We start from the raw sequence: 27,192 nt of genomic DNA on the forward strand, positions 1-27,192 counted from the left end.
AGTCTTTAATGGGTCATCCAATGTCCCTTTGTGGTTTTGAGGCACTTGCATGGTATTACACACAATTTATTGCACTGAAGAAAGGCATTCAGCCTGATTTGCTCATCTTGGTGTTTGCGCTTCCATAATCCTCTTCCCATCCTCTTTTATTTCACCTCATCAATATATTTTCCATTTCTTTCTCCCTCACAGTAATCTATCTTACTTTATATGCATCTGTGCAATTGACCTGAAATACTTTTTGCAATGATATATGTTACATTTCAACCACTTTCTAGGCAAACAAATTTCAAATTAATCACTTATTAGTGAGTTCTATTTTTGACGGGTTCTGGATCTCCTTCAATAGGAACTATTGGTGTTTCTAAATAGAAAAAATAAACTCCACTGTCCATTCTTTGTTGATGAAGGTTATTACAGTTTTGGATTTGTTTCGGTAAATCTTATTTGCCCCTTCTTCAGTAACTTTGTATTCTTTCAGTAATATGGAGACAAACCTTTCAGTCCTTCAAGTAAGTCCATTATGGTCTGTGCATGATGAATGTAACTTGCTAATTAGAATACAAAGTAACTCAGCGGGTCAGGCAACAACTCAGGCGGACATCGATAGGCAATGTTTTGGGTCAGGCTGCTTCTTCAAACTGATTGTAGTGGGGGGGGGGGGGGGGGGGAGCTGGAAAAGAGGCGGGGACAGTGCAGAGCCTGGCAAGTGATAAGTTTGTACTTGTTAATTTTTCATATTTTCATATTTTTCATGGAATAGTAGCTCTACTCAATAACCAAAAATCTGCAGCCTCCTTTTGCTCTGGTATTTTATTTAATTCCCATGTTTAATCGATAATGTTTTATTATTAATGTTGAATGTTTTATGTGTCATTCCTAACTGTCACTGTATGTCATGTTGTCACTTGTGGGTAAATTCCTTGTATGTGAATACTTGGCCAATAAATAAACATGCATTCATTCATTCATTCATTCATTCATTCATTCATTCATTCATTCATATCTGTCTCTCGAAAATGAACCCCGAGCTGTGTTTACTTTTAATATAACCAAATCTGCATCCAGCATCTGCAGTTCTTTCTTAAAAATTAGCTTACAATGCTGTTTCTAGGTCACCCCCATTAATACACTAATTTTCCATGGAGATATGAGATTTTATACTTAGCAAAATATTGAAATTATACCTCTAATTCCAAACTATAAGCTAATCATACAACAGGTGTCCCAGTATTAAATCTTTGAACATTCTGGACATTCCCAGTTTTAAACTGATTTATCACCTTTAACGAATACACTCAGATTTCCATTTCATAGACGCGTTGCTTACACTTGTCCACTTGTTTGTTGACTCCGCAATACTTTTAATAATTAACATTATTTAAAGAAGGCTCCTGGAGTGAAAATAAGAAGCTTGCTTTATAGTTATTATTGTTGTGAGGTATTCTCAGCTGTGGGAGATAGTTGGAACCTGCCAGCACAACCAGGTAAGTGCCTCTTTTAATCATTGAAAGATGCAGCACAAGATCAGTGCCTTTAGCTCAACGGGTCTGCACCGACCATCAACCACGCTAAAATTCTTGCCTACTCGCTTTACACCAGTCAATTAACTATTCAATTGGGATGTGCAGGGCAACTAGAGAACTTTTGGAAACTCAAGAGACTGCAAATGCTGTAATCTTGAACAAAAACAGACTACTGGAGGAATTCAGTGGATCATCCAGCATCTTCAGTCATGCCTCGAAATGTTGTATGTCTGTTTCCCTCCAAAGATGCTGCCTGCCCAGCTGAGTTCCTCTAGCAGTCTGTTATTTTTTTGCCTATTGGGGATTCCATGAAGTTTTAATGGTGCTGCTAAGAACAAAGACTTACTTTCTGGAAAACATGCAAGGTCAAATATCCCTCCGGTTACTTCCTGGTATTGTAGAGTACAACATAATTCATATGGTGTATGGGAGAAGAGTTTTTGGCCTGTTAGTAAATTCATTTTAAAATTAAAGTGCAGTAATTCAAGTTCAAGTGAGTTTATTGTCATGTGTCCCTAATAGGACAATGAAATTCTTGCTTGCTTCAGCACACAGAACTTAGTAGGCATTTACTACAAAACAGATCAGTGTGTCCATATACCGTAATATAAATATATACACAAATGAATAAATAAACTGATAAAGTGCAAATAACAGATAATTGGTTATTAATAATCAGAGTTTTGTCCGAGCCAGGTTTAATGGGTATACTTGTCCCTTACTGATCAAATGTGTTTCAAGACAAATAATCTAACGAGAAACAGCTGCTCCCAATTATATGATTTGCACTATTTGAATTGATAAGGACAATGCTTTGTACATATTTGATTCATTAATATGTTTGTTTATCATGTGTGTTCTAAGATTCTTGAGTTAAATAAATCTGTGTTAATAATTTCTTGTATTTTTAAGGGACCTATTGCAGTGAGATTAGCAAAACTAGCAATCAACCAAGGCATGGAGGTAAATACTGTTTGTCTATGCTTGACTATTATTTGTCTTATCAACTATGGATCAACTGCGGATTCCATAGGAACTGTTATTTTAAATAGGCTATTCTCAGTCCTGTACAAGCACTGCCCATCCTCTTTTTGGACTAAATTTAACAATGATAAACTCTCAACTATAGTTTTAGGGGATGCATCAGGAATTGGTTTACATGTCAGTATTGCTACTTGTTATTTCATTTATGGGTTGCACAAATGATGTGAGAAGTTTATTTACAAATTAATTCTGATGGAAATAGACAGGAGTTACAAAGCCTACATCTGATTCACAAAGTGCCATTGTCATATTCATTTAATCCAGTCATTCTGTTGTTTTATTCCCAAGGGTTTCTAGAATAGTTTCGGTAAAGGGATTCTAAAATGTATTAGTCCGAATATTCTCTTTTAGTTAAGGAAGAGGTTTCTAGGATTTAAATCCTCATTTTTAAGTCCTAGTATCATCCTCATCATTTGTTATCTGTCCTTCAGGCAGGCAAGACTACTTTTGTAGGTCAGGCAAAAATGTACTTTGGGCATTCTAAGTTTGAGCAAGCCATACAATATACCATAGCAGAGCCACTTTGATATAACATGCACGCGTATTTTTTTCACATAGATCCAAGTTTTAAGGTTTTTTTGATAATCTTTCAAAAGCACTTTTTTATTTCTCTAATCTTCCCTATTCCATTAACGTGTCAAACACTGCATTCTCTTGAATCTGGCATTCTTGCACATACTGTAGCAATTCTTGAATGTTTATGTTGGGATGACATAGTGAAAGTTTTACACTTCATTGGTTTGTGTTTTGCTACCGTTTGGTACTAAAGGTGGAGAAACATTCCTTTCTCCGAAGAATGCTGCAAATACTTAAAGATTCTAATGTTGGATTCAGATGATAAACTGGTCACAGTGTCCCAGCTTTCCTTTTATAAAAAGCTAACTAAGCTTTCCTTTTATAAAAAGAAAAATAAATATCACCAACTGAATAAAATCTCATGGAATGTGCAGCACAAGCAGGCAGTCAGCCCACTGGTGCACATCGTTGATACCTCCTTCAGCTAACTAGTTCAGTTTATGTTTTTATTGCTTTCTTCACCTTGCTTTTATTTACCTTCTCCTTAAACACACATTTACTGATCTATTCTGCCATTGCTTCTGCCAGTGAGATTTCATGTCTGAGCCAAAACTACCAAAAACAGAATGTTACCGACATGGAGAAATATTCAACCATTATTAAAGATCTATTCATACAGTTAAAGACAGTTTTTTATTCATTTTACAATGTTGAAAATCCGGCACTAAAATACACTCAAATATTTAAACTTTGATTTCAAGCCTTATGATGTAGCTTCACTGTTTGCATTCTTCCCCATTTGTGAGCCAGAAATAGTCTTGCACAGTTTGTGCAAATTCCCCATTTCGAGTGATACAGAATTATTGTAGCTGCAGACTCTTTACTGATTCTGTAAACCAGACCTTCCTGGCAAGAGGCTGTTGAAGCCTTCCTCGGTGACAGGTACACTTTCACTAAGTTTCCTGCACACGAGACGTGTTAACTAGTTAGTTAGGAGAGCAGAATGGAGATTATGTGGTTGCAACCAAGGCGCTAGGATGGTGTGTTGCTTACCGGGTGATCCAGGATGTCTCCAAGGGCATTCTCAAGGGGGAGGGGGAGCAGCCAGGTCATCATGCACATTGACACAAATGATGGTTAGGAAAATTGATGAGAGTGAATGCAGGGAGTTAGATAAAAGATTAAAATGCAAGACCTCAATGGTAATAATATTAGGTCATGTGATAAGAACAGAATTAGGCCATTCGGCCCATCAAATCTACTCCGCCATTCAATCATGACTGGTCTATTTCTCCCTCCTAACCCCATTCTCCTGCTTTCTCCCCATAACCCTGACACCCATACTAATTAAGAACATATCTCTTCCTTAAAAATATCCATTGACCTGGCCTCCACACCCCTCTGTGGCAAAGAATTCCACAGATACAGATAATTTTCAGATTATTTGCAGTGCCTTGTGCTAATGAGGGTTGGAATAGGAAGATAGGACAGTTAAATGGGTGGCTGAGGACTTGATGGGGGGGGGGGGCAACTTCTCAGAGTATCTTTCCTTGGTAGCTCTGATTCCTCTTCTCAGCGCATATCGATTAGGCTATCTTTTAACTCTTTAACGATTAGGCTATCGGCGACGCATATTTGCTCCCAACAGTCCCCCCCTCCCCCTGATCTCAAAATGGAAATGTTACATCTGTATATAATGATCCCATTAAAATGTGTATTTATGTCACAAACTATGGAATTCATATTTTTCAGTATTGTTATCGAAAAGAAAGCAGTTCCAATTGTTTGATATTATTTGATATTGTTTAATATTATTCATATGGAGGAGAAAATATAATAGCTCTAAAACCTACCTTAATTTTGCAATCTCACTCAAGATAATCCCCCTTTCCCTCTCCCCTCCCCATGACTCTCTCCTCTCCCTTCCCCTCTCTCTCTCCCCCTCCCCCCTCTCACATCCCCCCTCTTTCTTGCGGGGGGGGGTGAAGATGAAAGTGGCGCGGGCCCAATGGACGGGGATGATGAAGGTGGCGTGGGCCCCGTGGAGGTGGCGGGGACCCAGTGGGTGTCAGTGGGGGTGGCGTGGGCCCAGTGGGGGTGGCGTGAGCCCAGCGGGGATGGCGTAGACCCAGCGGAGGTGGCGTGGACCCAGCGGGGGTGGCGTGAACCCAGCGGGGGTCAGCGGGGGTGGCGTGGGCCCAGCATGGGTGGAGTGAGCCCAGCGGGGATGGCGTGGACCCAGCGGGGGTGGCGTAGGCCCTGCAAGGGTCAGCGAGGGTGGCGTGGACCCAGCAGGGGTCAGCAGGGGTGGCGTGGGCCCAGCGGGGGTGGCCTGGGCACAGCGGGGGTGGCCTGAGTCCAGCGAGGGTGGCATGAGCCCAGCGGGGGTGGCATGAGCCCAGCGGGGGTGGCATGGGCCCAGCGGGGGTCAGCGGGGGTGGTGTGGGGGGGAAGATGGCTTGGGCTCCGGTGGCGGGGGGAGGCGAGGGGAGCGGGCTCCGCCGCAGCGGCGACTGGTCTTGGGGTTACAGCTGTTGGGTTCAGATTCAGCCACTCCCGCCCGGGAACGAGAGAACAGAGAACTGGCCGTTTCCAAAGTGGAAACGTTGATTTTTTTTTCAATTTTTATTTTTATTTTTTTATTTTTGGTGACTTTTTTCTTAAGGGAAAAAAAGGGGGGTGCAGTCGCACCCAACGCACCCCCCCTTTGGATGGCCATGAGACAGACTATTGGAGATATGCTAAAGCACCAGGGTTGTCCTACTGGATGACTTCATCTTCCCCAAATTTGAATGGGACTTGATGTTTAATGTTAAAGGCTGAGGCAGAGTAGAATTTGTTTATGTGTATCCAAGAGGGTTTCCTGAAACAGTGTGTTCATTGTCCAAATGTATAGGAAGGAACTGCATATGCTGGTTTAAACTGTAGATAGACACAAAATGCTGGAGCAACTCAGCAGGACAGGCAGCATCTCTGGAGAAAAGGAATGGGTGACGTTTCGGGTTGAGACCCTTCTTCAGAGTCCAATTCAAGGAAGGACCATTCTGGACCTTGTACTGGGAAACGGGCCTAGACAGGTAACTGGTATTTCAGTAGAATAATATTTTGGGAACAGTGATCACAACTCCTTCAAATAGTTATGAATAAGTATGTCTGGATTTTGGGGGAAGGTACTAAATTGGGGTAAAGAAGACCACAGCATGTTTAGGCATGAGTTAGGGAGGGTAGATTCAAGCAGTGTTATTGGTAAGTTCACATCTGATGTGTGGGAGTTGTTTAAAGGCCAACTGATCAAAGTCCAGAACTGGCATGTTCCAGTAAGAAGAAAGGAAGGTAAGGGATTCTTCGATGACCAAAGATGTTGTAAATTTGGTCAAGAAGAAAAAAGGAGCATATAGGAAGGTTTAGAAAGATGAAATTAGACAGGGGCTATGAGGAATGTAAAACACACAGGAAAGAACTCAAGTAGACAATTCGAAGGGGCAAAAGGGGCCTGGAAATGTAATTGGCGCGTTGTTTTAACAGAAAATCCCAAGGCTTTTTATACGTACATTTAAAAAAAAAGTGCAACCAGGAAGAAGATTTTAAGAGCCCTATCTAGCTCTCTCTTGAAAGCATCCAGAGAACCTGTCTCCACCGCCCTCTGAGGTGGAGAATTCCACACTTACCACTCTCTTGGAGAATAAGTGTTTCCTCGTCTCCGTTCTAAATGGCTTACTACTTATACTTAAACTGTGGCCCCTGGTTCTGGTCTCCCCCAACATCGGGAACATGTTTCTTGCCTCTAGCGTGTCCAAGCCATTAACAATCTTATATGTTTCAATGAGATACCCTCTCATCCTAAACTCCAGGGTGTACAAGCGCAGCTGCTCCATTCTCTCATCATATGACAGTCCCGCCATCCCACAAATGAACCTTGTAAAAATGTTAGTTTCTTAGTTGTTCTGTAAAGGATTTCCTGACAAATTAGTTTAAGAAGGAACTGCAGATGCTGGAAAATCAAAGGTAAACAAAAGTTCTGGAGAAACTAAGCGGGTGCAGCAGCATCTATGGAACAAAAGAAATAGGCAACGATTCGGGCCGAAACCCTTCTTCAGACTGATGTAGGGTGAGAGGGGGGTGGGGGGGGGTGGGGAGAAGAAAGGAGAAAGAAAGAGGAGGAGCCTGAGGGCTGAGGGAGAACTGAGAAGGGGAGGAGACAGCAAGGGCTACCGGAAATTGGAGAAGTCAATGTTTATGCCGCTAGGATGCAAACTGCCCAAGCGGAATATGAGGTGCTGCTCCTCCAATTTCCGGTGGTGCTCACTCTGGCCATGGAGGAGGCCCAGGACAGAAAGGTCAGATTTGGAATGGGATGGGGAGTTTAATTGCTGAGCCACCGGGAGATCAGGTTGATTAATACGGACCGAGCGGAGGTGTTCGGCGAAACGATCACCAACCCTACGCTTGGACTCACCGATGTAGATCAGCTAACATCTAGAGCAGCGGGTGCAATAGACGAGGTTGGATGAGATGCAGGTGAACCTCTGTAGCACCTGGAACGACTGCTTGGGTCCTTGAATGGAGTTGAGGGGGGAGGTAAAGCGACAAGTGTAGCATCTCTTGCGGTTGCAAAGGAAAGTACCCGTGGAGGGGGTGGTGCGGGAGGGAAGGGAAGAATTGACCAAGAAGTTGCGGAGGGAGTGGTCTTCGTGGAAAGCAGACGGGGGGAGGTGGGAAGTTGTGGCAAGTGGTGGGGTCACGTTGGAGGTGGCGAAAATGATGGAGGACTATTTGTTGTATGTGACGGCTAGTGGGGTGAAAGGTGAGGACTAGAGGGACCCTCCCATTGTTACGAGTGGGGGGATGGGGAGAGAGTAGTGTTACGGGGTATTGAAGAGACCCTGGTGAGAGCCTCATCTATAGGAGGGGACATTTCCGATGCCCTGGTGTGGAACACCTCATCCTGGGAGCAGATGCGGTGTAGACAGAGGAATTGGGAGTCAGGCATGGAGTCCTTACAGGTAGCAGGGTGGGAAGAAGTGTAGTCTAGATAGCCATGGGAGTCAGTGGGTTTATAGTGGAACACCGAACATCTCCGCTCGGTCCGTTTCATCTGAACACCTCCGCTCGGTCCGCATTAACCAACCTGATCTCCCGGTGGATCAGTACTTCAACTCATCCTCCCATTCCAAATCCGACCTTTCTGTCCTGGGCCTCCTCCATGGCCAGAGTGAGAACCAGCGGAAATTGGAGGAGCAGCACCTCATATTCTGCTTGGGCAGTTTGCACCCTAGCGGGATAAACATTGACCTCCAATGTCTGGTAGCCCTTGCTGTCACCTCCCCTTCTCAACTCTCCCTTAGCCCTCGGGCTCCTCCTCTTCCTTTCTCCTCTCTTCTCCCCGCCCCCCCCCCCCCCCAACCCGTCATCAGTCTGAAGAAGGGTTTCAGCCCGAAACGTTACCTATTTCCTTTGCTCCATAGATGCTGCTGCACCCGCTGAGTTTCTCCAGCACTTTTGTCTACCCTGACAAATTAGGTTTGTTTTGTGTTAAGTGGTATCACAATTCTTTCCATCATGTTGTGCAACCAATGAAACTAAAAGGAGGCAGGCAACAACTGGGGTTGTTAATTAATCTATTATCTCAAGCACCTTACATTTATATTATTGTAAAATAGGTATGCAGGATGGGGTGCCTCGTGGTGGCTGTTGAGGGGTAAAGTTGATAATTTTATTGCTGGGTTTGGTCAATGCAAATAGACTAAACAGATGAACATGAAGATGAACTGAATGGTGGGCTGAATGGAATGAACTGAATGGAATGCAGAGCAAAGAGATCTAGGAGTGCAGATGCATGGTTTCTTGAAGGTCGAGTCGCAGGTAAATACTGTACAGTGGTTAAAAAGGCTTTTGGCACATTGGCCTTCATCAGTCAGAATATTGAGTATAGAAGTTGGGAGGTCATGTTGCAGTTGTATACGATGTTGGAGAGACCACATTTAGAATATTGTGTTCTGTTCTTGGCACCATGTTATAGGAAATATATTGTCAAGCTTGAAAGAGTTCAGAGAAGAATTACGAGGATGTTGCCAGGACTAGAGGGTGTGAGCTATGGGGAAAGATTGAGTAGGCTGGGTCTCTATTCCTTGGAGCGCAGGAGGATGAGGGGTGATCTTATAGAGGTGTACAAAATCATTAAAGGAATAGGGTAGATGCAGAGTCTCTTGTCCAGAGTAAGGGAATTGAGGACCAGAAGACATAGGTTCAAGGTGAAAGGGAAAAGATTTAATAGGAATCTGAGGGGTAATTTTTTCCCACAAAGGGTGGTGGGTGTATGGAACAAGCTGCCAGATGAGGTAGTTGAGGCTGGGACGTTTAAGAAACTGTTAGACAGGTACATGGATAGGACATGTTTGGAGGGACATGTTTGGAGGGATATGGACCAAGCGCAGGCAGGTGGGACCAGTGTAGCTGTGACATGTTGGCCAATGTAGGCAAGTTGGGCCGAAAAGCCTGTTTCCACACTGTATAACTCTGTGACTCTCAGAAAGAGAGCCTGCAGATGCTGGAATGTTGAGTTCAAATGCTGAAGGAACTCAGAGTCAGGCGGCATATGTGGAGGGCATTGAACAAGTTATGTTTTGGGCCAAGACCCTTCTTCTAACAGCAATCTTCCCTCGCCTCCTTCAGTTTGAAGGAGGCGAGGTGTGGAATTATATATGGGTCTAGGTAACGAGGGGATAATTAGTAAATTACCATGGTGGAGGTAAAGAAGGTGAGAAAAGGGTGCAAATGACACAATCTGATAAGAAAGTAAGACGGGAGGATCTGGAATAGGGGTGGGTGATGATTGGATAGAGGAGAGGAAAGAAAAGTGCATTCACGGGTGCGGAGGAGTCGTTTTAACTGAAATTGGAGAATACAATGTTCATGTCATTTGGATTGTAGGCTACCTAGGTGGAATGTGAAGGTGTTCTTCCAGTTTATGCATGGCCTTATCCTGGCAATGAAGGGAGTCAAGGAAAGATAGTATAGGAATTGGAAGGTTAATTAATATGGCCACCTACGGCAGTCTCCAGCTGGCCCAGTGATCAGAGAGCAAGTGTTTGGCGATGTTGCTGCCAAGCCTACGCCTTGCAAAGATTATTCATGCTCAAATAAGATAGAATAAGCATTCATTAATAATGCAAGCAAGGCTTGCGTATATATTCATAAGAGGAAGATATTTAGTTTAGTTTATTGTCACATGTACCGAGGTACAGTGAAAAGCTTTTGTTACATGCTATTCAGTCAGCGGAAAGACAATACATGATTACAATGATTACAGTGAATAACGTTTAGTGCAAGGTAAAGCCAGCAAAGCCCAATGAAGGATTGTCCGAGGATCACCAAAGAGGTAGATAGTAGTTCAGCATTGCTCTCTGGTTTGTGGTAGGGTGATTCAGTCGCCTAATAACAGCTAGTAATATGTAAGTAATATTTATTTATATAGCACTTTTAAACAAAATCACTTTGAACCAAAGTGCTTTACAGAGATTGATTAAACTAATTGAATAGATTAAATGTCAATAAATCCATATAAAATAAAAAAGAAAAAGAAAAAAAGACACAGAACAGTACACTATAGAAATCAACAAGAAACGTCCCCCCACAGCAGAATTCACTGTGAGGGAAGGCACTAAAAATATCCAGTTCTCCTCCTCATAGTCCACCCGAGGTCGGGGTCTATATGTGGCCTACTCAGCCAACCCGGTGTTTTCAGGCCCTCTTGCCGCGAAGCTGGATCATCGGCGTCGGGTGAACATTTTTCAGCGGCTTGGACTGAAGCGGCCGCCTCCTCCCCGAAGACTGCATTGTCCAAAGTTCTCAGGCCCTGCCGGCCGGACCTCCGACTCTGGCGATCTCGGATCCCAGGCTCCGCGGTGTTTCAAATCCAGTGCCGCCCGCCCGCGGCTGGACGCTCTGCAGCCGCAGCTCAACGATGTTGCAGTCTGCGGTCACAGTGCCCCGGAGCTTACCGCAAGGCGACCCGGTAAGGCATCGCCCGCTCCGTGTTGGTGTTGGTGTCCCAGCATCTGCACCGCCGGCGAAGCTGTAGTCCCGCAAGGAAACGCCGCTCCAGCGCTACTCCAGCTCGATGGTAGGCCGCACAGAGAGGACGAAGATGCGGTTCGGAGGAAAACTGCATCTCCGACCAGGTAGGACTGGGATTAAAATAGTTTCCCCCTTAACCTCCCCCCACGCACCACATAAAAGAAGACCTCCAACAAACATTTTGTAGCGACAGGACTAAAAATAAAAATAAAAAAGGGTGAAAGGACGGACTGCAGGCAGAGCAGCCATACACAACGGCGCATCACCCATGCAGTCCGCCATCTTGAAAGCTGGGAAGAAACTCTCTGAATCTGAAGGTGTGCGTTTTCACCCTTCTATACCTTTTGCCTGATTGGCGAGGGGAGAAGAGGGAGTGGCAAGGGTGCGACTCATCCTTGATTATGCTGCTGGCCTTGCCGAGGCAGTATGAGGTATAAATCAAGTCCAATAAAGGGAGGTTGGTTTGTGTGATGGTCTGGGCTGCGTCCACAATTCGCTGCAATTTCTTGCGCTCTTGGATGAAGCTCTGATGCATCCTGTTAAAATGCTTTCTATGGTGCATCTAGAGAAGTGGGTGAGAGTTGTAGGAACATGCCAAACGTCCTAAGCCTTCTAAGGAAGTAGAGGCGTTGGTGCGCTTCCTTGATCGTTGCTTCAATATGGGTGGTCAGGGAGATGTTGTTGGTGATTTTGACTCCAAGGAATTTTAAGTTTTCAACCATCTCTACTTCCGCAGCGTCAATGCAAACTGGGGTATGTGTACCGCTTTGCTTCCTGAAGTCTATCACCATCTCACTTTTCCTTGCATCCTTGCAGAGCATTTCAATAAGGTCAATGGCATCAGAAGATGAACTAATAGAATATAGAATAAAATGAGTAATTACGACAAATTTTAACTGCCATGTCAAATAATAAAACTGCAAGTACAGGTGAGAACTTGGGTTGTATTTCAGATTTTTGCAATGGGAGCCGTTGGGAGGATTACATCAAAAAGAAGCTTCAGTTTATTTTTCCAAGTCATTCTTTTCACTACCATAATTCTCCCTTCATCCCTCTTTCTTTAATTTTTCTTCCACTTATTAATACTTATTTCTTTTTCAGGTTGATTTGAAAACAGGGTTAGAAATAGAAGAAGCTTGTTACGCTCAGGTATGTGCTTAATGTTGTCAGTTTACTCTGTTTTAGCTGCGAATTCTTAAATGGCATTATCCCCATATATTTGTATCTTATTGTCAGGTTTACTGAGATATATGACACACATTGTTATGCTTGCTATCCTGGCAATTCATACCATACGAGTACATCAGGAAGTTAAAAAAAGAAAATAAACAGTGTCACAGTTAAACTCTCCGACATTTACTCTCAATTTCTGACCATGTCAGCATTTCAAGTCACACTCGAGATTAGAGTACAGTGGGTACACTAACTGCCAAAGTGTAAACTTTCTCGTCAATGCGGTGAGGTTTTGAAGAGTTATTTGTTGTCCTGCCAACATATCCTGCATGTGCAACTAACTTCTCCGTCTCCAAAGCACAGGCAGACTTTACTCAGAGCTCCCGTGGATTTTGAAGCAACAGCAACAGCAACAAAGAGAAGCAGGAGAAAGCACTGATTTGCTCTAGCCCGAGTGCGTGGAGAGCTAGAAGCGAGTCAGAGAGGGGAAAACAGTTTAAAACTGAGGAATTTGGTTTGTAAATTGGTTAATTAGGCAATTTATCAGTGAATGCAAGCAGGATGGCTCTTAAGGAGTGGCAGTGAGGGAAGTGCCCTGTGAGAAAATTGTGAGTCTTTGGCTTGTGAGTCTTCGGCGAGGAGGCTGAGGAGAGGAGGCTACGCAAAATGCTGGAGAGGGAGAGACGAAAGAAGGAGATATCAGGCAAGCTGATTCAGTGCGATGCTTGCAGTATGTGGGAGGTCAAGGACACTGCTGGTGCCTCTGGCTGCCACAAATATGAGAAGTACATCCAGGTACAGCTCCTGAAGGACCGTGTTGGGGAACTGGAGAAGCAAGTGGATGACCTCAGGTTCGTCCGAGAAACTGAGTCGTTCCTCGACAAGTCCTACAGTAAGATTGTTACACCTAAGGTACTGGAAGCGAGAAGGTGGGTGACGGTGAGAAAGGGAGGGAAACATGGAATGCAAAGGTCCCCAGTTGTTGTACCTCTTGTGAACAGGTTCACCCACTTAGAAGCTGTCTGGATAGAAGACGTTATCACACTGAGCGGCGGACTGGCTTGCGAAGCAAAAAGGGCTGTTGAGCCAAAACCAAAAAGGCCAACGTTAGGCAATGCCATTGTAGTTGGAGACTCCATTGTGAGAGGTACGGACAGGGGTTTCTGCAGGAACAGACGGGATTCGAGGATGGTGTGCTGCCTTCCTGGTGCCAGGATCCAGGATGTCGTGGACAGAGTGCAGAAAATCCTCAAGGGTGAAGTGGTAGTGCATGTCGGCACAAACGATGTCAAAAAGAAGGGGATGAATATTCTGCGTGACTTTAGAGAGCTCGGAAAAATGCTGATAAACAGGACCTCCAGGGTTGTTATCTCCGGTTTGCTTCCAGTTCCTCGTGCTGGCGAAAGCAGTAACAGGGAGATACGGGACCTGAAGGTGTGGCTGAGGAACTGGTGCAGGGGGGCAGGGATTTAGATTCTTAGATCACTGGGATCTGTTTTGGAGTAAGGGGGAACTGTACAAAAGGGACGGATTACATCTTAACAAGTGGGGGACCAGCATTCTGGCAGGCAGGTTTGCCACTGCTACACGGGTGGTTTTAAACTGAATAAGGGTGGTGGGGTGTCAAATGGGATAGTCGAGGACGGAGTTAAAGGGAAAGAGAGTAAAGGGATGGTTAATGACCCCAGAATTAACGGGAAAGGAAGCTCACAAAGGGATAGGAGAGTATGGCCAAGTGTAATAGGGATCGATGTGAAAGGTGAGATGGTTAAGGAATTAAAAGTGTTGTATATGAATGCGCGAAGTATAAGAAGTAAAGTAGATGAGCTTGAGGCTCAGTTAGAGGTTGGTAGATATGACTGTGGGGATTACTGAGACATGGCTGCAGGAGGATCGGGCCTGGGAACTTAATATTCAGGGTTATACATCCTATAGAAAGGACAGGCAGGTGGGCAGACGAGGGGGGGTAGTTCTGCTTGTGAGGGATGGAATTCAGTCCCTTGCGAGGGACGACAAAGGGACTGACGAGGTAGAGACACTGGGATTGAGTTGAGGAATTGTAAAGGCAAGAAGACACTAATTGGTGTTATCTACAGACCCCCAAATAGTAGCCCGGATGTAGGGTGTAAGTTGCAGCAGGAGTTAAAACTGGCATGTAACAAAGGTAATGCCACTGTGGTGATGGGGGATTTCAATATTCAAGATTCAAGATTCAAGATACATTTATGCAGGTAGACTAGGAAAATCAGGTTGGTTCAGGACCTCAAGAAAGAGAGTTTGTAGAATGCCTCCGAGATCGATTCTGAGAGCAGCTTGTAATGGAGCCGATCAGAGAAAAGGCAATTCTGAATTTAGTGTTGTCCAATGAACCTGATATGATAAGAGAAATCGAGTTAAAGGAACCGCTTGGAGGTAGTGAACACAATATGATTAGCTTTAATCTGCAATTTGAGAAGGAGAACGTTAAATCTCAGTGTCAGTGATGCAGTTGAACAAAGGGGACTATGAAGGCATGAGAGGTGAGCTGGCCAAGGTAGACTGGAAAGGGATCCTGGCAGGAATGACGGTGGAACAGCAATGGCAGGAATTTCTGGGCATAATCCGGAGGACGCAGGATCATTTCATTCCAAAAAGGAAGAAAGATTCTAAGGGGAGTAGGAGGCAACCGTGGCTAGCAAGAGAAGTTAGGGATAGAATAAAACTAAAAGAAAAGATGTATAACACAGCAAAGAGTAGCCGGAAGCCAGAGGATTGGGAAACTTTCATAGGACAACAGAAGGAAACAAAACGGGCAATATGGGCTGAAAAAATGAAGTACGAAGGGAAGCTGGCCAGGAATATAAAGAAGGACGATGAAAGCTTCTTTAGATATGTTAAGGGAACAAAGAGTAGCAAAGTCAAATGTGGGTCCCTTGAAGGCAGACATGGGTGAAATTATTATGGGTAACAAGGAAATGGCAGAGGAGTTGAACAGGCACTTCGGATCTGTCTTCACTAAGGAAGACACAAACAATCTCCCAGATGTACTGGCTGACAGAGGATCTAAGGGGGTAGAGGAACTGAAATAAATTTTCATTAGCAAAGAAATAGTATTGGGTAGGCTAATGGGACTGAAGGATGATAAATCCCCTGGACCTGATGGTCTGCATCCCAGCGTCCTCAGTGAGGTGGATCTAGAAATAGTGGACGCATTGGTGATCATTTTCCAATGTTCAATATATTCAGGATCAGTTCCTGTGAATTGGAGGATAGCTAATGTTATCCCACTTTTCAAGAAAGGAGCGAGAGAGAAAACGGGGAATTATAGACCAGTTAACCTGACTTCGGTGGTGGGAAAGATGCTGGAGTCAATTATTAAAGAGGCATAATGGGGCATTTGGATAGCAGTAAAAGGATTAGTCTAAGTCAACATGGATTTATGAAAGGGAAAGTTTGCGGATGACACAAAGCTGGGTGGCAATGTGAACTGTGAAGAGGATGTTAGGAGGTTGCAGGGTGACCTGGGCAGGTTGAGTGAGTGGGCAGATGCGTGGCAGGTGCAGTATAATACAGATAAATGTGAGGTTATCCACTTTGGTGGCAAAAACAAGGGGGCAGATTATTATCTCAATGGGGTTAGGTTAGGTAAGGGGGAGGTGCAGCGAGACCTGGGTGTCCTTGTACACCGGTCACTGAAAGTTGACTTACAGGTACAGCAGGCAGTGAAGAAAGCTAATGGAATGTTGGCCTTCATAACAAGAGGATTTCAGTATAGGAGTAAAGAGGTTCTTCTGCAGTTGTATATGGCTCTGGTGAGACCACATTTGGAGTATTGTATACAGTTTTGGTCTCTTAATTTGAAGAAGGACATCCTTGTGATTGAGGCAGTGCAGCGTAGGTTCACGAGATTGATCCCTGGGATGGAGGGACTGTCATATGAGGAAAGAATGAAAAGACTAGGCTTGTATTCACTAGAGTTTAGAAGGATGAGGGGGTATCTTATAGAAACATATAAAATTATAAAAGGACTGGACAAGCTAGATGCAGGAAAAATGTTCCCAATGTTGGGCGAGTTCAGAACCAGGGGCCACAGTCTTAGAATAAAGGGGAGGTCATTTAAGGCTGAGGTGAGAAAAAACTTTTTCACCCAGAGAGTTGTGAATTTATGGAATTCCCTGCCACAGAGGGCAGTGGAGGCCAAGTCACTGGATGGATTTAAGAGAGAGTTAGATAGAGCTCTAGGGGCTAGTGGAGTCAAGAGATATGGGGAGAGGCCAGGCACGGGTTATTGATAGGGGACAATCAGCCATGATCACAATGAATGGCGGTGCTGGCTCGAAGGGCCGAATGGCCTCCTCCTGCACCTATTTTCTATGTTTCTATGTTTCTAAACGCTGCTACTTTTTACGTCAAGCTCACCTATTGCAACAAAACATTATGGAGTAGGGAAAAGCAACCAGAATATTCAAAATTCAAGAGAGTTTATTGTCATGTGTCCCTGATAGAACAATTAAATTCTTGCTTTACTTCAACACAACAGAATATTGTAGGCATAAATAAATACAGAACAGATCAGTGTGTCCATATACCATTGTATACATATATATCTATATACATATATATACACATATACATATACATACATATATACATACACACATATATATACACATACACACATATATATATACATACATACATATATATATATGTATATATACACACACATATATATACACATATATATATATATACATATATATATACACACATATATATATATAATTCCTGACCATTTATTCTATGCAATGTATATTAGTTTCCAAGAAGTTGGCTGGATCATTATTGTTTTGACAAGTAATTAAAAAAATTATAGGATTATAGAATAATAGATCATGGAAACTGAGCCCTTTGGCGCAACTTTTCCATGCTGATCGGGTTTTATCTATTACTTATCCCTCCTGAAGTTTAGCAATATTTATCCATTGAATAGACAAAGCTGTGTCCTGTAGTTGTTTTCATCATTGCTGTCTGCTTTGTCATTGCAAGCTCTATAAACATACAGGATATCTAATTAGCGAGTGTATAAAAATGAGCTGCAGCGCACATTCAGCCAATTTTTTGTGGGGAGGAAATAGATTAAAGATGTTCTGATTGCTTTTGAAGCTGAGTTCAGTAACAGTGTTTTTGATAAATTCTTTCCTAGAAAGTCAGCAGCAAGAGGAAATTGCATCAGGAGTGATCACATCATAATGGAATTGTTCTTAGTCATTAGTTAATAAGAATGGAAACGCCAAGGAGGATGTTTGAAAGCCAAACACAGATTTACAGTGGCTTGCAAAAGTATTCATACCCCTTGAACTTTTCCACATTTTGTATCATTTTCCTTCCACTTCACAATTATGCGCCACTTTGTGTTGGTCTATCACATAAAATCCCAATAAAATACATTTACATTTGTGGTTGTAACGTGACAAAATGTGGAAAAGTTCAAGGGGTATGAATACTTTGCCACTGTAGAAGTCGAGATGTATAGGATTTTTACAGAGATAAATTCCAGAATTTTCTCAATAATTATTGCATTTAACATTATTAGGCTGCAAGAAAAGGAAAAGCTTTATGGAGACTAGAAATTGCAGATTTTTTAGTTTAGTTTTAAGATACAGCACGGAAACAGGCCCTTCGGCCCACCGAATCCACACCGACCAGCGATCCCTGCATATTAACACTACCCCACACACACTTGGGACAATTTTACATTTATACCAAGCCAATTAACCTGCAAACCTGTACGTCTTTGGAGGTAGACACAAAATGCTGCAGTAACTCAGCGGGACAGGCAGCATCTCTGGAGAGAAAGAATGGGTGACGTTTCGTGTCTAGACCCTTTTTCACATGTCTTTGGAGTGTGGGAGGGAAGCAAAGATCAGGGAGAAAACCCATGCAGGTCACAGGGCGAGCGTACAAACTCCATACAGACAAGCACCCATAGTCAGGATCGAACCCAGGACTCTAGCGCTGTAAGGCAGAAGGTCTACCGCAACACCACTGTGCCGTCACCAGATGCTGGAACCTTGAGCAAAAGACAATGCTGGAGGAAGTAGAGTCTTGACCCAAAACTCTGTCTGTCCATTCCCTCCACACATATTGCCTGAACCACCAGGAATCAGTAGGTTAACCTATGATGAGCATTTGGCAGCACCAGGCCTGTACTCGCTGGAGTTTAGAAGAATGAAGAGGGACCTCATTGACACATGCAGAATAGTGAAATGCTTGGATAGAGTGGATGTGGACAGGATGTTTCCACTAGTCTAGGACCAGAGGTCTAGAATTAGAGGCCTCAGAATTAAAGGACGTTCTTTTAGGAAGGACATGAGGAGAAATTTATTTAATCATGGAGGAATTCTTTGCCACAGAAGGCTGTGGAGGCCAAGTCAGTGGATATTTTTAAGGCAGAGATAGATTTTTGTTCAGTACAGGGGTCATAACCTCTATGGGGAGAAGGCAGGAGAATGGGGTTAGGAGGGAGAGATGGATCAGCCATGATTGAATGGTGGAGTAGACTTGATGGGCCGAATGGCCTAATTCTACTTCTATCACCTATGACCTAATTCGATCACTGTTTTGTTCAAAATCTTGTGTGGGTGTGTTCATATATTTGACTATAAGCAATACTGAAATTATGACGAGAGCAGTTTTTAAAGTTTCCGAAATCTTCTTCATTCTTAATATGGTTCTTTACTTACCTAGTTTTGCAGCGAGTCTGAAGTCAGAATCTCAACCTATTTTTTAAAAATTGCAGGTGATTCCAACAAAGGACCGAATTGAAGGAATTACCGCTTTCAAAGAAAAACGACTACCCCGCTACACTGGGGAGTAAACGTACACATCAGAAGCAGCATGTACAACGAGAAGAAAATATTACTATTTATGGTGTTTTCTATCTACCGTATTCAGATGCTACGATGAAATACTGTTCAACAGCCATAAGCGTATTATCTCAAGAAAAATGTGCAGACCTACTGTACATTTTACTGCATATTAAACATTTGCTGTTATACAAATTCTTTGGGAGTCATATATGCCCTATTTTATGAAGCATAAATATTGCAACAGAAATCTATTTCTCCTCATGATTCAGAAATAATTTTAAACAGTTGCAAATGTGAGGAATGTAAGAATAAGAATTGGCATATTTAGACCTTGAATATGTGTCAATAGGATTGTAGCTGGTTTATATTCCAACCCCATATAAACATGTTGTGATGATATTTGCACCTTGTTTTGAATGAAGGGACGTGAACGATTTATCACCCTGTGTATCACTCTTGTGCTCTAATGTAGCTTTGTTAAAATGTTAATCAGGTTTTACAAGAGTATTGATTTCATAGATCAAAACATTTTAAACATATTTCCTTAAAATCTGATTGTTATGGATAAACATATAATTCAGAATGTCTAAACAAACTTTTTAAAATTTGAAAATGGAGCAGAGTTGTCAACATTGATAAGAAGAAATGTGATTTTATATGACAATCCAATAAATAACTTTTATGCAAAGTACATTATTTGTTACATTTCTGTTCTCTTGCCGTCATGGAGCAGATGGTATAAATTAGTTGGTTTGTTAACTCTTCTTCTTCTTCTGTCGTGTGTCTTTTAGGCCTGCAGCTCCGTTGAGGCGAGCCAGGCCAACCTGTCATCGTCCAGGTCAATCAGACCTCGTTCACCATTCGGTGGCCGGTGTTTGGGGCAACTGGTGACTATGTGCTCCACTGTCTGTGTTGGGTCCCCACACTCGCAGGAGGTGCGGTCCACGAGGCCCCACCTCTTCATCACTACTCCATAGCGTCCAATGCCTGTCCTCAAGCGGTTGAAGGTTGTCCACTGCTTTTGGGGCAGGTCCTGGCCAGGGACGTCCATGGGGTCATTGATGTAATAGTGTAGCCTAGATGGTTCCACTGACTTCCACTGGTCTCTCCATCTCGTCTTGACCCAGGCGGCCTTGGAAGCTTCAGCCGGTGTTGTGCAGAGCAGCTCTTGGCCTCGCGTGGCAAAGGGTTGCCGTGACTTGAGGCGCACTCGTCGTGGTGTCTCTGTGACAGTCTGATGGAGGAGGTGGGATTCACTGGTCAATGTGCCTTTTGAGAGAGGGCCAGCGTGGAGCAGCATCCAGCTTCTTGGCGTGAGGGCTATGGCACCAGACCGGGGAGCAGTACTCGGCGGCTGAGAACGCCAGGGCCACTGTGGACATGCGCAGTGTCTTCATCGTGGCTCCCCATGTGGCTAGGCGGCGTATCAGTGCGGCACAGGCACTTGTCTTTGCCTTGGCACCTTCCAGGTGTTGTTTGAATGACAATGTTCTGTCAAGCTTCACACCGAGGTACGCGGGGACGGGCTGGGACCGTAACCGGGCGTTATCTCAAAGTTATTACAAAAGAGCTGCAAGATTTAGAGATATTCCGCCAAAACAGTATCTGCTGCACCAAAAAATGATACTTGATAAGAGTCATTCAACACAGAAAATGGTCCCTCAGCTCAAATCACCCATGCCAATCAAGCTTGTCGCATTTGCCTGCTTTTGGGCATATCCCTCGAATCCTTTCTTATCCATATACCCAACCAAGTGTCTTTTAAATGTTGTTATTGTACCTGTCCCAACTACTTTCTCTGGCAGTTTGTTCCATCTACCCACTACCATGTTGAAACTTGAAAAAGTTTCCCTCAGTTTCCTATTCATTCTTTCCCCTCTCACCTTAAACCTGCCCTCTAGTTTTTGATTCTCTTACCCTGGGGAAAAAGACTATGCATTCAGCCCATCAATGTTCTCCAGAGATGCTGCCTGATCTGCCAAGCCACTCCAGCACTTTTGTCATTTTGCCTATCCATTCTCTAAGATCACCTACCATATTTGTATGCTCTGACAAAATAAATTCTCCCTTTCTCAAGGTCTCCCTTTTGCCCAGGACCTCAAGTCCTGGCAACATCCTCAAATCCTCTGTGCATTCTTTCCAGAGAATTTATCATCTTTCCTATAGCAGGGCGATGAAAACTGAGCACAATACTCAAAGTGCGGCCAATGTTTTGTACAACTGCAACATGATGTCCCAGCAATAGGCCCAGCCTGAGACACACCACTAGCCATAGGCCTTCAGTCTGATGAACAACCGTCCACAATCACTGTTTTCTACATTGAGGCCAATTCTGCATCCAGTGAGATGTACCAGCATCCAGTGCCGGATTTACGTATAAGCTAAACAAGCTGTAGCTTAGGGCCCCCACTTTCTAGGGGCCCCCCCAAAAAAAATTGATGGGCCTCGAGGTCTAGGGGGGCCTCCGGCCAAGGCAGAACACCTACCGTTCAACTCTGGGCGGCCCCCCTCTCTATCTCTCTCTCTCTCCATCTCCCCCCGCTATCCGTGTCCGGGCCGCCGGGCTCCGCTCGCTCCTCATCCGCCGACACGGCAGGCCGCCTTGCACATGCGCACAACCACGGCCAGCACATCATCGGCCGCCCTGCGCATGCGCACTGCAACGGCAACTGGTCGGCGCTGGGCACTTTCTCCCTCGCTTTGAATTGTGGGAGATTTGGCCGCCATAGCTGTCCGGTCGTTGGAAGCCTCACAAGTGGAACAGCTTAGGGCCTCTCTTCATCTAAATCCGGCACTGCCAGCATCTGCAATTCCTTGTGTCTAAATGTGTACATTATCAGCTTCATGATAGGATACAGACTGAAGGGTCCAAACTGGAAATGTCACCTATCTGTTCTCCAGGGATGCTGCTTGACTCACTGAGTTACTCCAACACTTTGTGTTTTTTTTCTGTATGTCAGCCAACTCTCCCTGAAACCTGTGCAATCTAACCTTCCTGAGCAGCCTACCACGTGAAACCTTAAAGACCATGGTGACGTCCATATAGACCATATCTACGGCCTTGTACTCATTAGTTTCTTGGTTACTTCTTCAAAAAACTTTAAATTCGTGAGACACTATCTTCCACACACAAAACCGTGCCAACTATTCCTAATCAACCCGTCTTTCCAAATGCATGTATATCTTAGGATCCGCTCCAGTAATGCATTTTTGTATTAACAATGATGAAGTGATGCATTAATTATTAAGATTTTCTCCCTCCATGTCTGAAGCTCTTCAAAAATGATTGAGCATCAACCTTGAAAAGAATGGTTGTAGTTTTTAAAGTGGGTGAGAAAGAACTTGAGATGTTATACATTGTATGTCTAATCGGGTGGTGGGTATATGGAACAAGCTGCCACAGGAGGTAGTATAACATTTAGACATTTGGACAGGTGCATGGATAGCAGATATTTAGAGGGATCAAATACAGGCAGGTGGGACTAGTTTAGATTGGGCATCTTGGTCAACATGGACAAATTCGGGCCTGTTTCTGTGCTGTATGACCACGACCTGGATCTGCCAATCTGTTGCCAGCTACTGCACCACCCCTTTCCCTCACCTCTGTTTAGCACCATTTCCCCTCAACTCCATCAGTCAGAAGAAGGGTCTCCACCCAAAACATCATCCAGCCAATTACCTTCACAGATACTGTCCAACCAGCTGAGTTCTTCCAGCTGTTTATTCTTAACACCAGCGACTGTTCTGTAGATCTAATATGAGCCAACAGTTAAAATGAATTACTTCATAGTGTTGTTCAATTGTCTTTCTGTTCCCCAAGCAATCGCTGAGTAAGTTGCGCTGGAAACGAATAATTTTTATTGGTTATATTTGCAGCTTTCAATATTTTCCACTAAATTTTGAAATTAATGTCAACATCTATTATATCTTGAAGCCTAATTCGTCAGTGTTTCATTGGATCTATAGAACCTTTTGTCTTTTTAGGTATATATCTGCACAGCCAGGCCTTACTTCAGCAGAATATGGATGGCTGGCTTATTCGATGACAGAATCCAAAGTGTAAATACATATGAAATAGGACTAATCAATGCCAAGGTTGTTTTGTTGGACCAGCAGACAAAATGATATACTTCATGAGCATTGCTATTTCCAAAAGAAATAAAAGCTGTCTAAACAGTACCAGTAATGTGTGGATAGTAGGAATTGTATGCAAAATTGTTATTTTAGGCACGTTAAGAATGTAGTTTGATCTTCTGACACCTAAATCAATAATCCTCTGCAGCAGCTAGTTGAAAACTACACCACAAGAACATGTTATTGCATAGTTCTAAATTTGTGAATTTGTCAGCATCCAGGACTTGTAAAGTTTAGCAGCAAGTATTTTGGTCGCTTCGATGCTGCACATCATGTTATTAAACACGTGCAATAATTTTCTTGTCACTTCAAAAGACTCCTACTGTTTGATTACTTTCTAATCTCCACGGGCAAATTTTAACAGTGAATCAGAATCTGCAATTGAGCTCAACTGAGGTATGTAGGTACTGTTGGATTGTTGATTTCCTGATCAATCTCCAAGAATTCACCAACGTTTACTTTGGTTACAAGATAAGTAATCAAGAAAAGTAAAATTAGTCTAGTTTACTTCACTACCTGCACATAATCCACACAACGCAAATCCACATCATGGAAATGAGCAGAATCCAAAAGTACAGGTTCAGAATAATTAAAGTTGCGTTTATGCAGACGCTATGCTGTCTGCACACAGCCACGAGTAGACATAAAACAAACTCATTAGATAGTGAAAAAGAAAAAATTGGATTATTTTTAAAATCTTTTATCCCTGCATTTTACCTTTGACTTGATAGAAATTTAAAGTCCATGCCAATTCATGGAACCCATGGTTTCTTCACCACATAGAATGTGTAACATTTAAGCACCATACCATGTCAACATAGACTATTTTTCATATTTCTATGAACTTCAAATAATATTATTTAAACAAACTTTAGTTGAATGTTTTAAATATTGACTAAATTATAGACTATCTTCCAGACAAATATTTGGAAAATTCTTCAAAATTTGAGTAAATCTGAAAGGCAGTAATATTAGTCGGGCTTGAATTTTTAGAGTTTTACCAATGAAACCAACATAACAATCCCCAAAGGCATATTTGGAAAATATATGTATATTTCCATTGCCAACACTCTGCTGAAATAAATGTCACCCATCCAAAATTTCCATTTGCTGTTTGTATACAACCAGTGACATCAAAACTTACAGCTTCACTACAGATAGATCCCTTTTTTGGGGGGTGTGATTTTCTGCCAATGGTGTGATGATGGTGAAAAACATAGACAGAAAGAGAGCATGCAACCAATGGTGTGTCATTAGTTATATGAAAGAAAAAAGAGTATTTTATCGATGTAATAGTTAAAGCCTGAACTCGTCAGAATACCAAAGACTCGTTACTTCTGCTAACGTAAGCCACCCCACCTGTCAGCTTTCAGATCACCCGAATAGTACATCACAAAATATAATAAAATATCAAAAATCCAGATGTGTTCCAGTTCACTACTTAGCTCTTTGACAGAAATTGTAACTCAAAGGAAAAATGAATATGTCATTCATTAAGGTGTTAGAACAATGTGCAATTACTTAATGGACCCCAAACTGCTGTTTCTCTAAAGAACCCCTTGCAGTGGGAATTCCTTCATATCCCCACCAGCTTCTCAGCAAATATTTATTTGCAAAGTTATTTGCAAATAGTTATTTGCAAAAAATTATTTGCAATGCAGTGAGAGCATGGAAAGTAAACCAATAAATATTATTCCCTAGGGATCTGACAATAAACATGCTGTCTATACTCTGACCGGTTGACACAAACATTGAGGAATTGCTCACAATTTAAGGTTAAGAGGTTGAATAGTAGATATTTACAACAAAAGACCATTACACCAAGTCAATTCGACCCGCTCTTCAGTTACTCCACTTCCCAGAGCTCTGTCCTTAGCCTTGGAGGTTGCAACTCTCAGAGCGGTGATGCATAAACAAGGTAAATTAGCTACTTATAACCAAGTAAAATACCCAAATTATTTGCAGGTTAGCCAAGTTTGCGCGCTCACACTTTGATACAAATGAAACCAGATGTTTATTGAGGAGAAAATTAGAACCCATTTAAAGGTACCCATTATATTTGGAATGGAGAGTGGGAAACAATGGTTACGACGTTTCATATCTTCACTATTCCCCACAATAGCCACACTAAACTGAGGAGGAGACCAGCAAAATAGTAAGATTAAACGAGAACTTACCAGTTCGAAGTTTGATCATTATTTTATGAGGAGTACGTTGAGGGAATATGTGAAGAACCCCGCCAGGACGCATGCGTGTCATTCTTCAAAGCAGCGGTGTGAAATCACAGATAACTGTAATGACTTAAACATAGTAAGATTAGAGAAAGAAATACCAGTTGAGTATATGATCATGGGTGGGAGCGGAGGGCACGTATTCCCTCAACGTACTCCTCATAAAATAATGATCAAACTTCGAACTGGTAAGTTCTCGTTTAATCTTATTATTTTACTTCGGAGTCACGTGAGTGACTACGTGAAGATTTCAAAGCTCTGTGATTTCATGTCGTGGAAACGAGTCCATGCATCACATCTGCCTTAATGACTGTAGGAGGAATTGTGTCAACATAATTTAGACATGAATCCGACATTAAAATCCATGACATTTATTAACACAAATTATAACCCCTATTTATGGGGTAAATTAAATTACAGAACTTAAAATTGTTTCTGCAAATGTTCCAGGTTTCATGACTGGTTTATGATAAAATAGTTGGAATGTTTTTTTCCCTGACCATCCTGCTGCCTTGAGGTCCATTGGCACATCCAACTGCATAGCTGCCGATGTAGCTGCAGCCCTGGTGGAATGAGATTTAAAAATATTATTATCCACCCCAGCCTGTGTTAGAACCTGTTTCAGCGATCTTGAGATGGTCTGGACCATCACTCTTTTGTATGGTTGCTTATGGCTGACTAAAAGTGCCTTCTCATTGCCTCTGATGATTTTCATTTTCTCCATGTATAACGACAAATGTCTTACTATACAGAGACGATCATCTGTTGGGTAAGACCTAAATTCTATATTGAGGCCCGCTGATCCCTGTCTGTTCTGCTTTACTAATTCATAAATATGAAACATAATATTTTCAGATTTAGAAGTCATGTTGTCCAGTCTTAATTTATGTAATGACTGTACCCTTTGTGCCGTGATCAATGCCATTAGTCAATAGTCTATTTAATTGTCATTTGACTGTTTTTAATGTCAGTCTATGTAGGGACAGAGCTGTTGCTGGAGACCAATTCCTGAGCATCTTCAGGACAATACTCACATCCCATATTTGGGAGTACCTGGTTCTTGGGGGATTGGTATTAAAAATTCCCCTCATAAGTTTTGTTACCAGTGGGTGAGTCCCAACAAAGTGACGCTCTGTTCCTACCATAGATAAGTTGATAAGGCACTTCTGGCGCAGTTGATGGCACTATAACTGAGCCCCTCATCATAATGGAGGCCTGCCAGGTATTCCAGAACAGACGGGATGTTCATATCTCTGTAGGTGATGCTGTTTTTGTTACAATACATCTCCCACTTCCTGATATAGACCAGATACTGTTTTTTGGTGGACTGTCTTTGGGCCGCCAAAATCATGTTCACTGTTCGGTCCGTCAGTCCCAGCTGTAGTAGAGGTATTTTTAAACTCTACAAATTAATAAATTCAAATAGTTATGGCATGGGTGGCTATCCCTTGTTACGGGATGAACCAACAAGTCTGGTCTATTCGGGATGGTGATACATGGTTCTAATACCATGTTCAGTATCACTGGGAACCATGGTTGAGTAGGCCAATCGGGTACTACAAAAATACCAGATGCAGAGTCCTGCTGTATTTTCCTTAATACCCGACTGATGAGGCAGAAAGGAGGGAATGCATAAATAAA

At 42.8% G+C, this 27,192-nt stretch overlaps 1 protein-coding gene across 1 annotated transcript in view; it reads left to right on the plus strand.

The window, feature by feature from the left end:
- auh (AU RNA binding protein/enoyl-CoA hydratase) overlaps nt 1-19,877 on the plus strand; it is a 212,380-nt gene extending 192,503 nt beyond the window's left edge. The window contains exons 8-10 of the mRNA XM_055632868.1: nt 2,439-2,489; nt 12,264-12,311; nt 19,117-19,877. Of these exons, the coding sequence (XP_055488843.1) occupies nt 2,439-2,489; nt 12,264-12,311; nt 19,117-19,194 (177 nt within the window). The 3' untranslated portion in view covers nt 19,195-19,877. The remainder of the gene's footprint in view (nt 1-2,438; nt 2,490-12,263; nt 12,312-19,116) is intronic.
- The last annotated feature ends 7,315 nt before the right edge of the window (nt 19,878-27,192 follow it).

This window comes from Leucoraja erinacea, chromosome 3, assembly GCF_028641065.1.
Source record: "Leucoraja erinacea ecotype New England chromosome 3, Leri_hhj_1, whole genome shotgun sequence".
NCBI lineage: Eukaryota > Metazoa > Chordata > Chondrichthyes > Rajiformes > Rajidae > Leucoraja > Leucoraja erinaceus.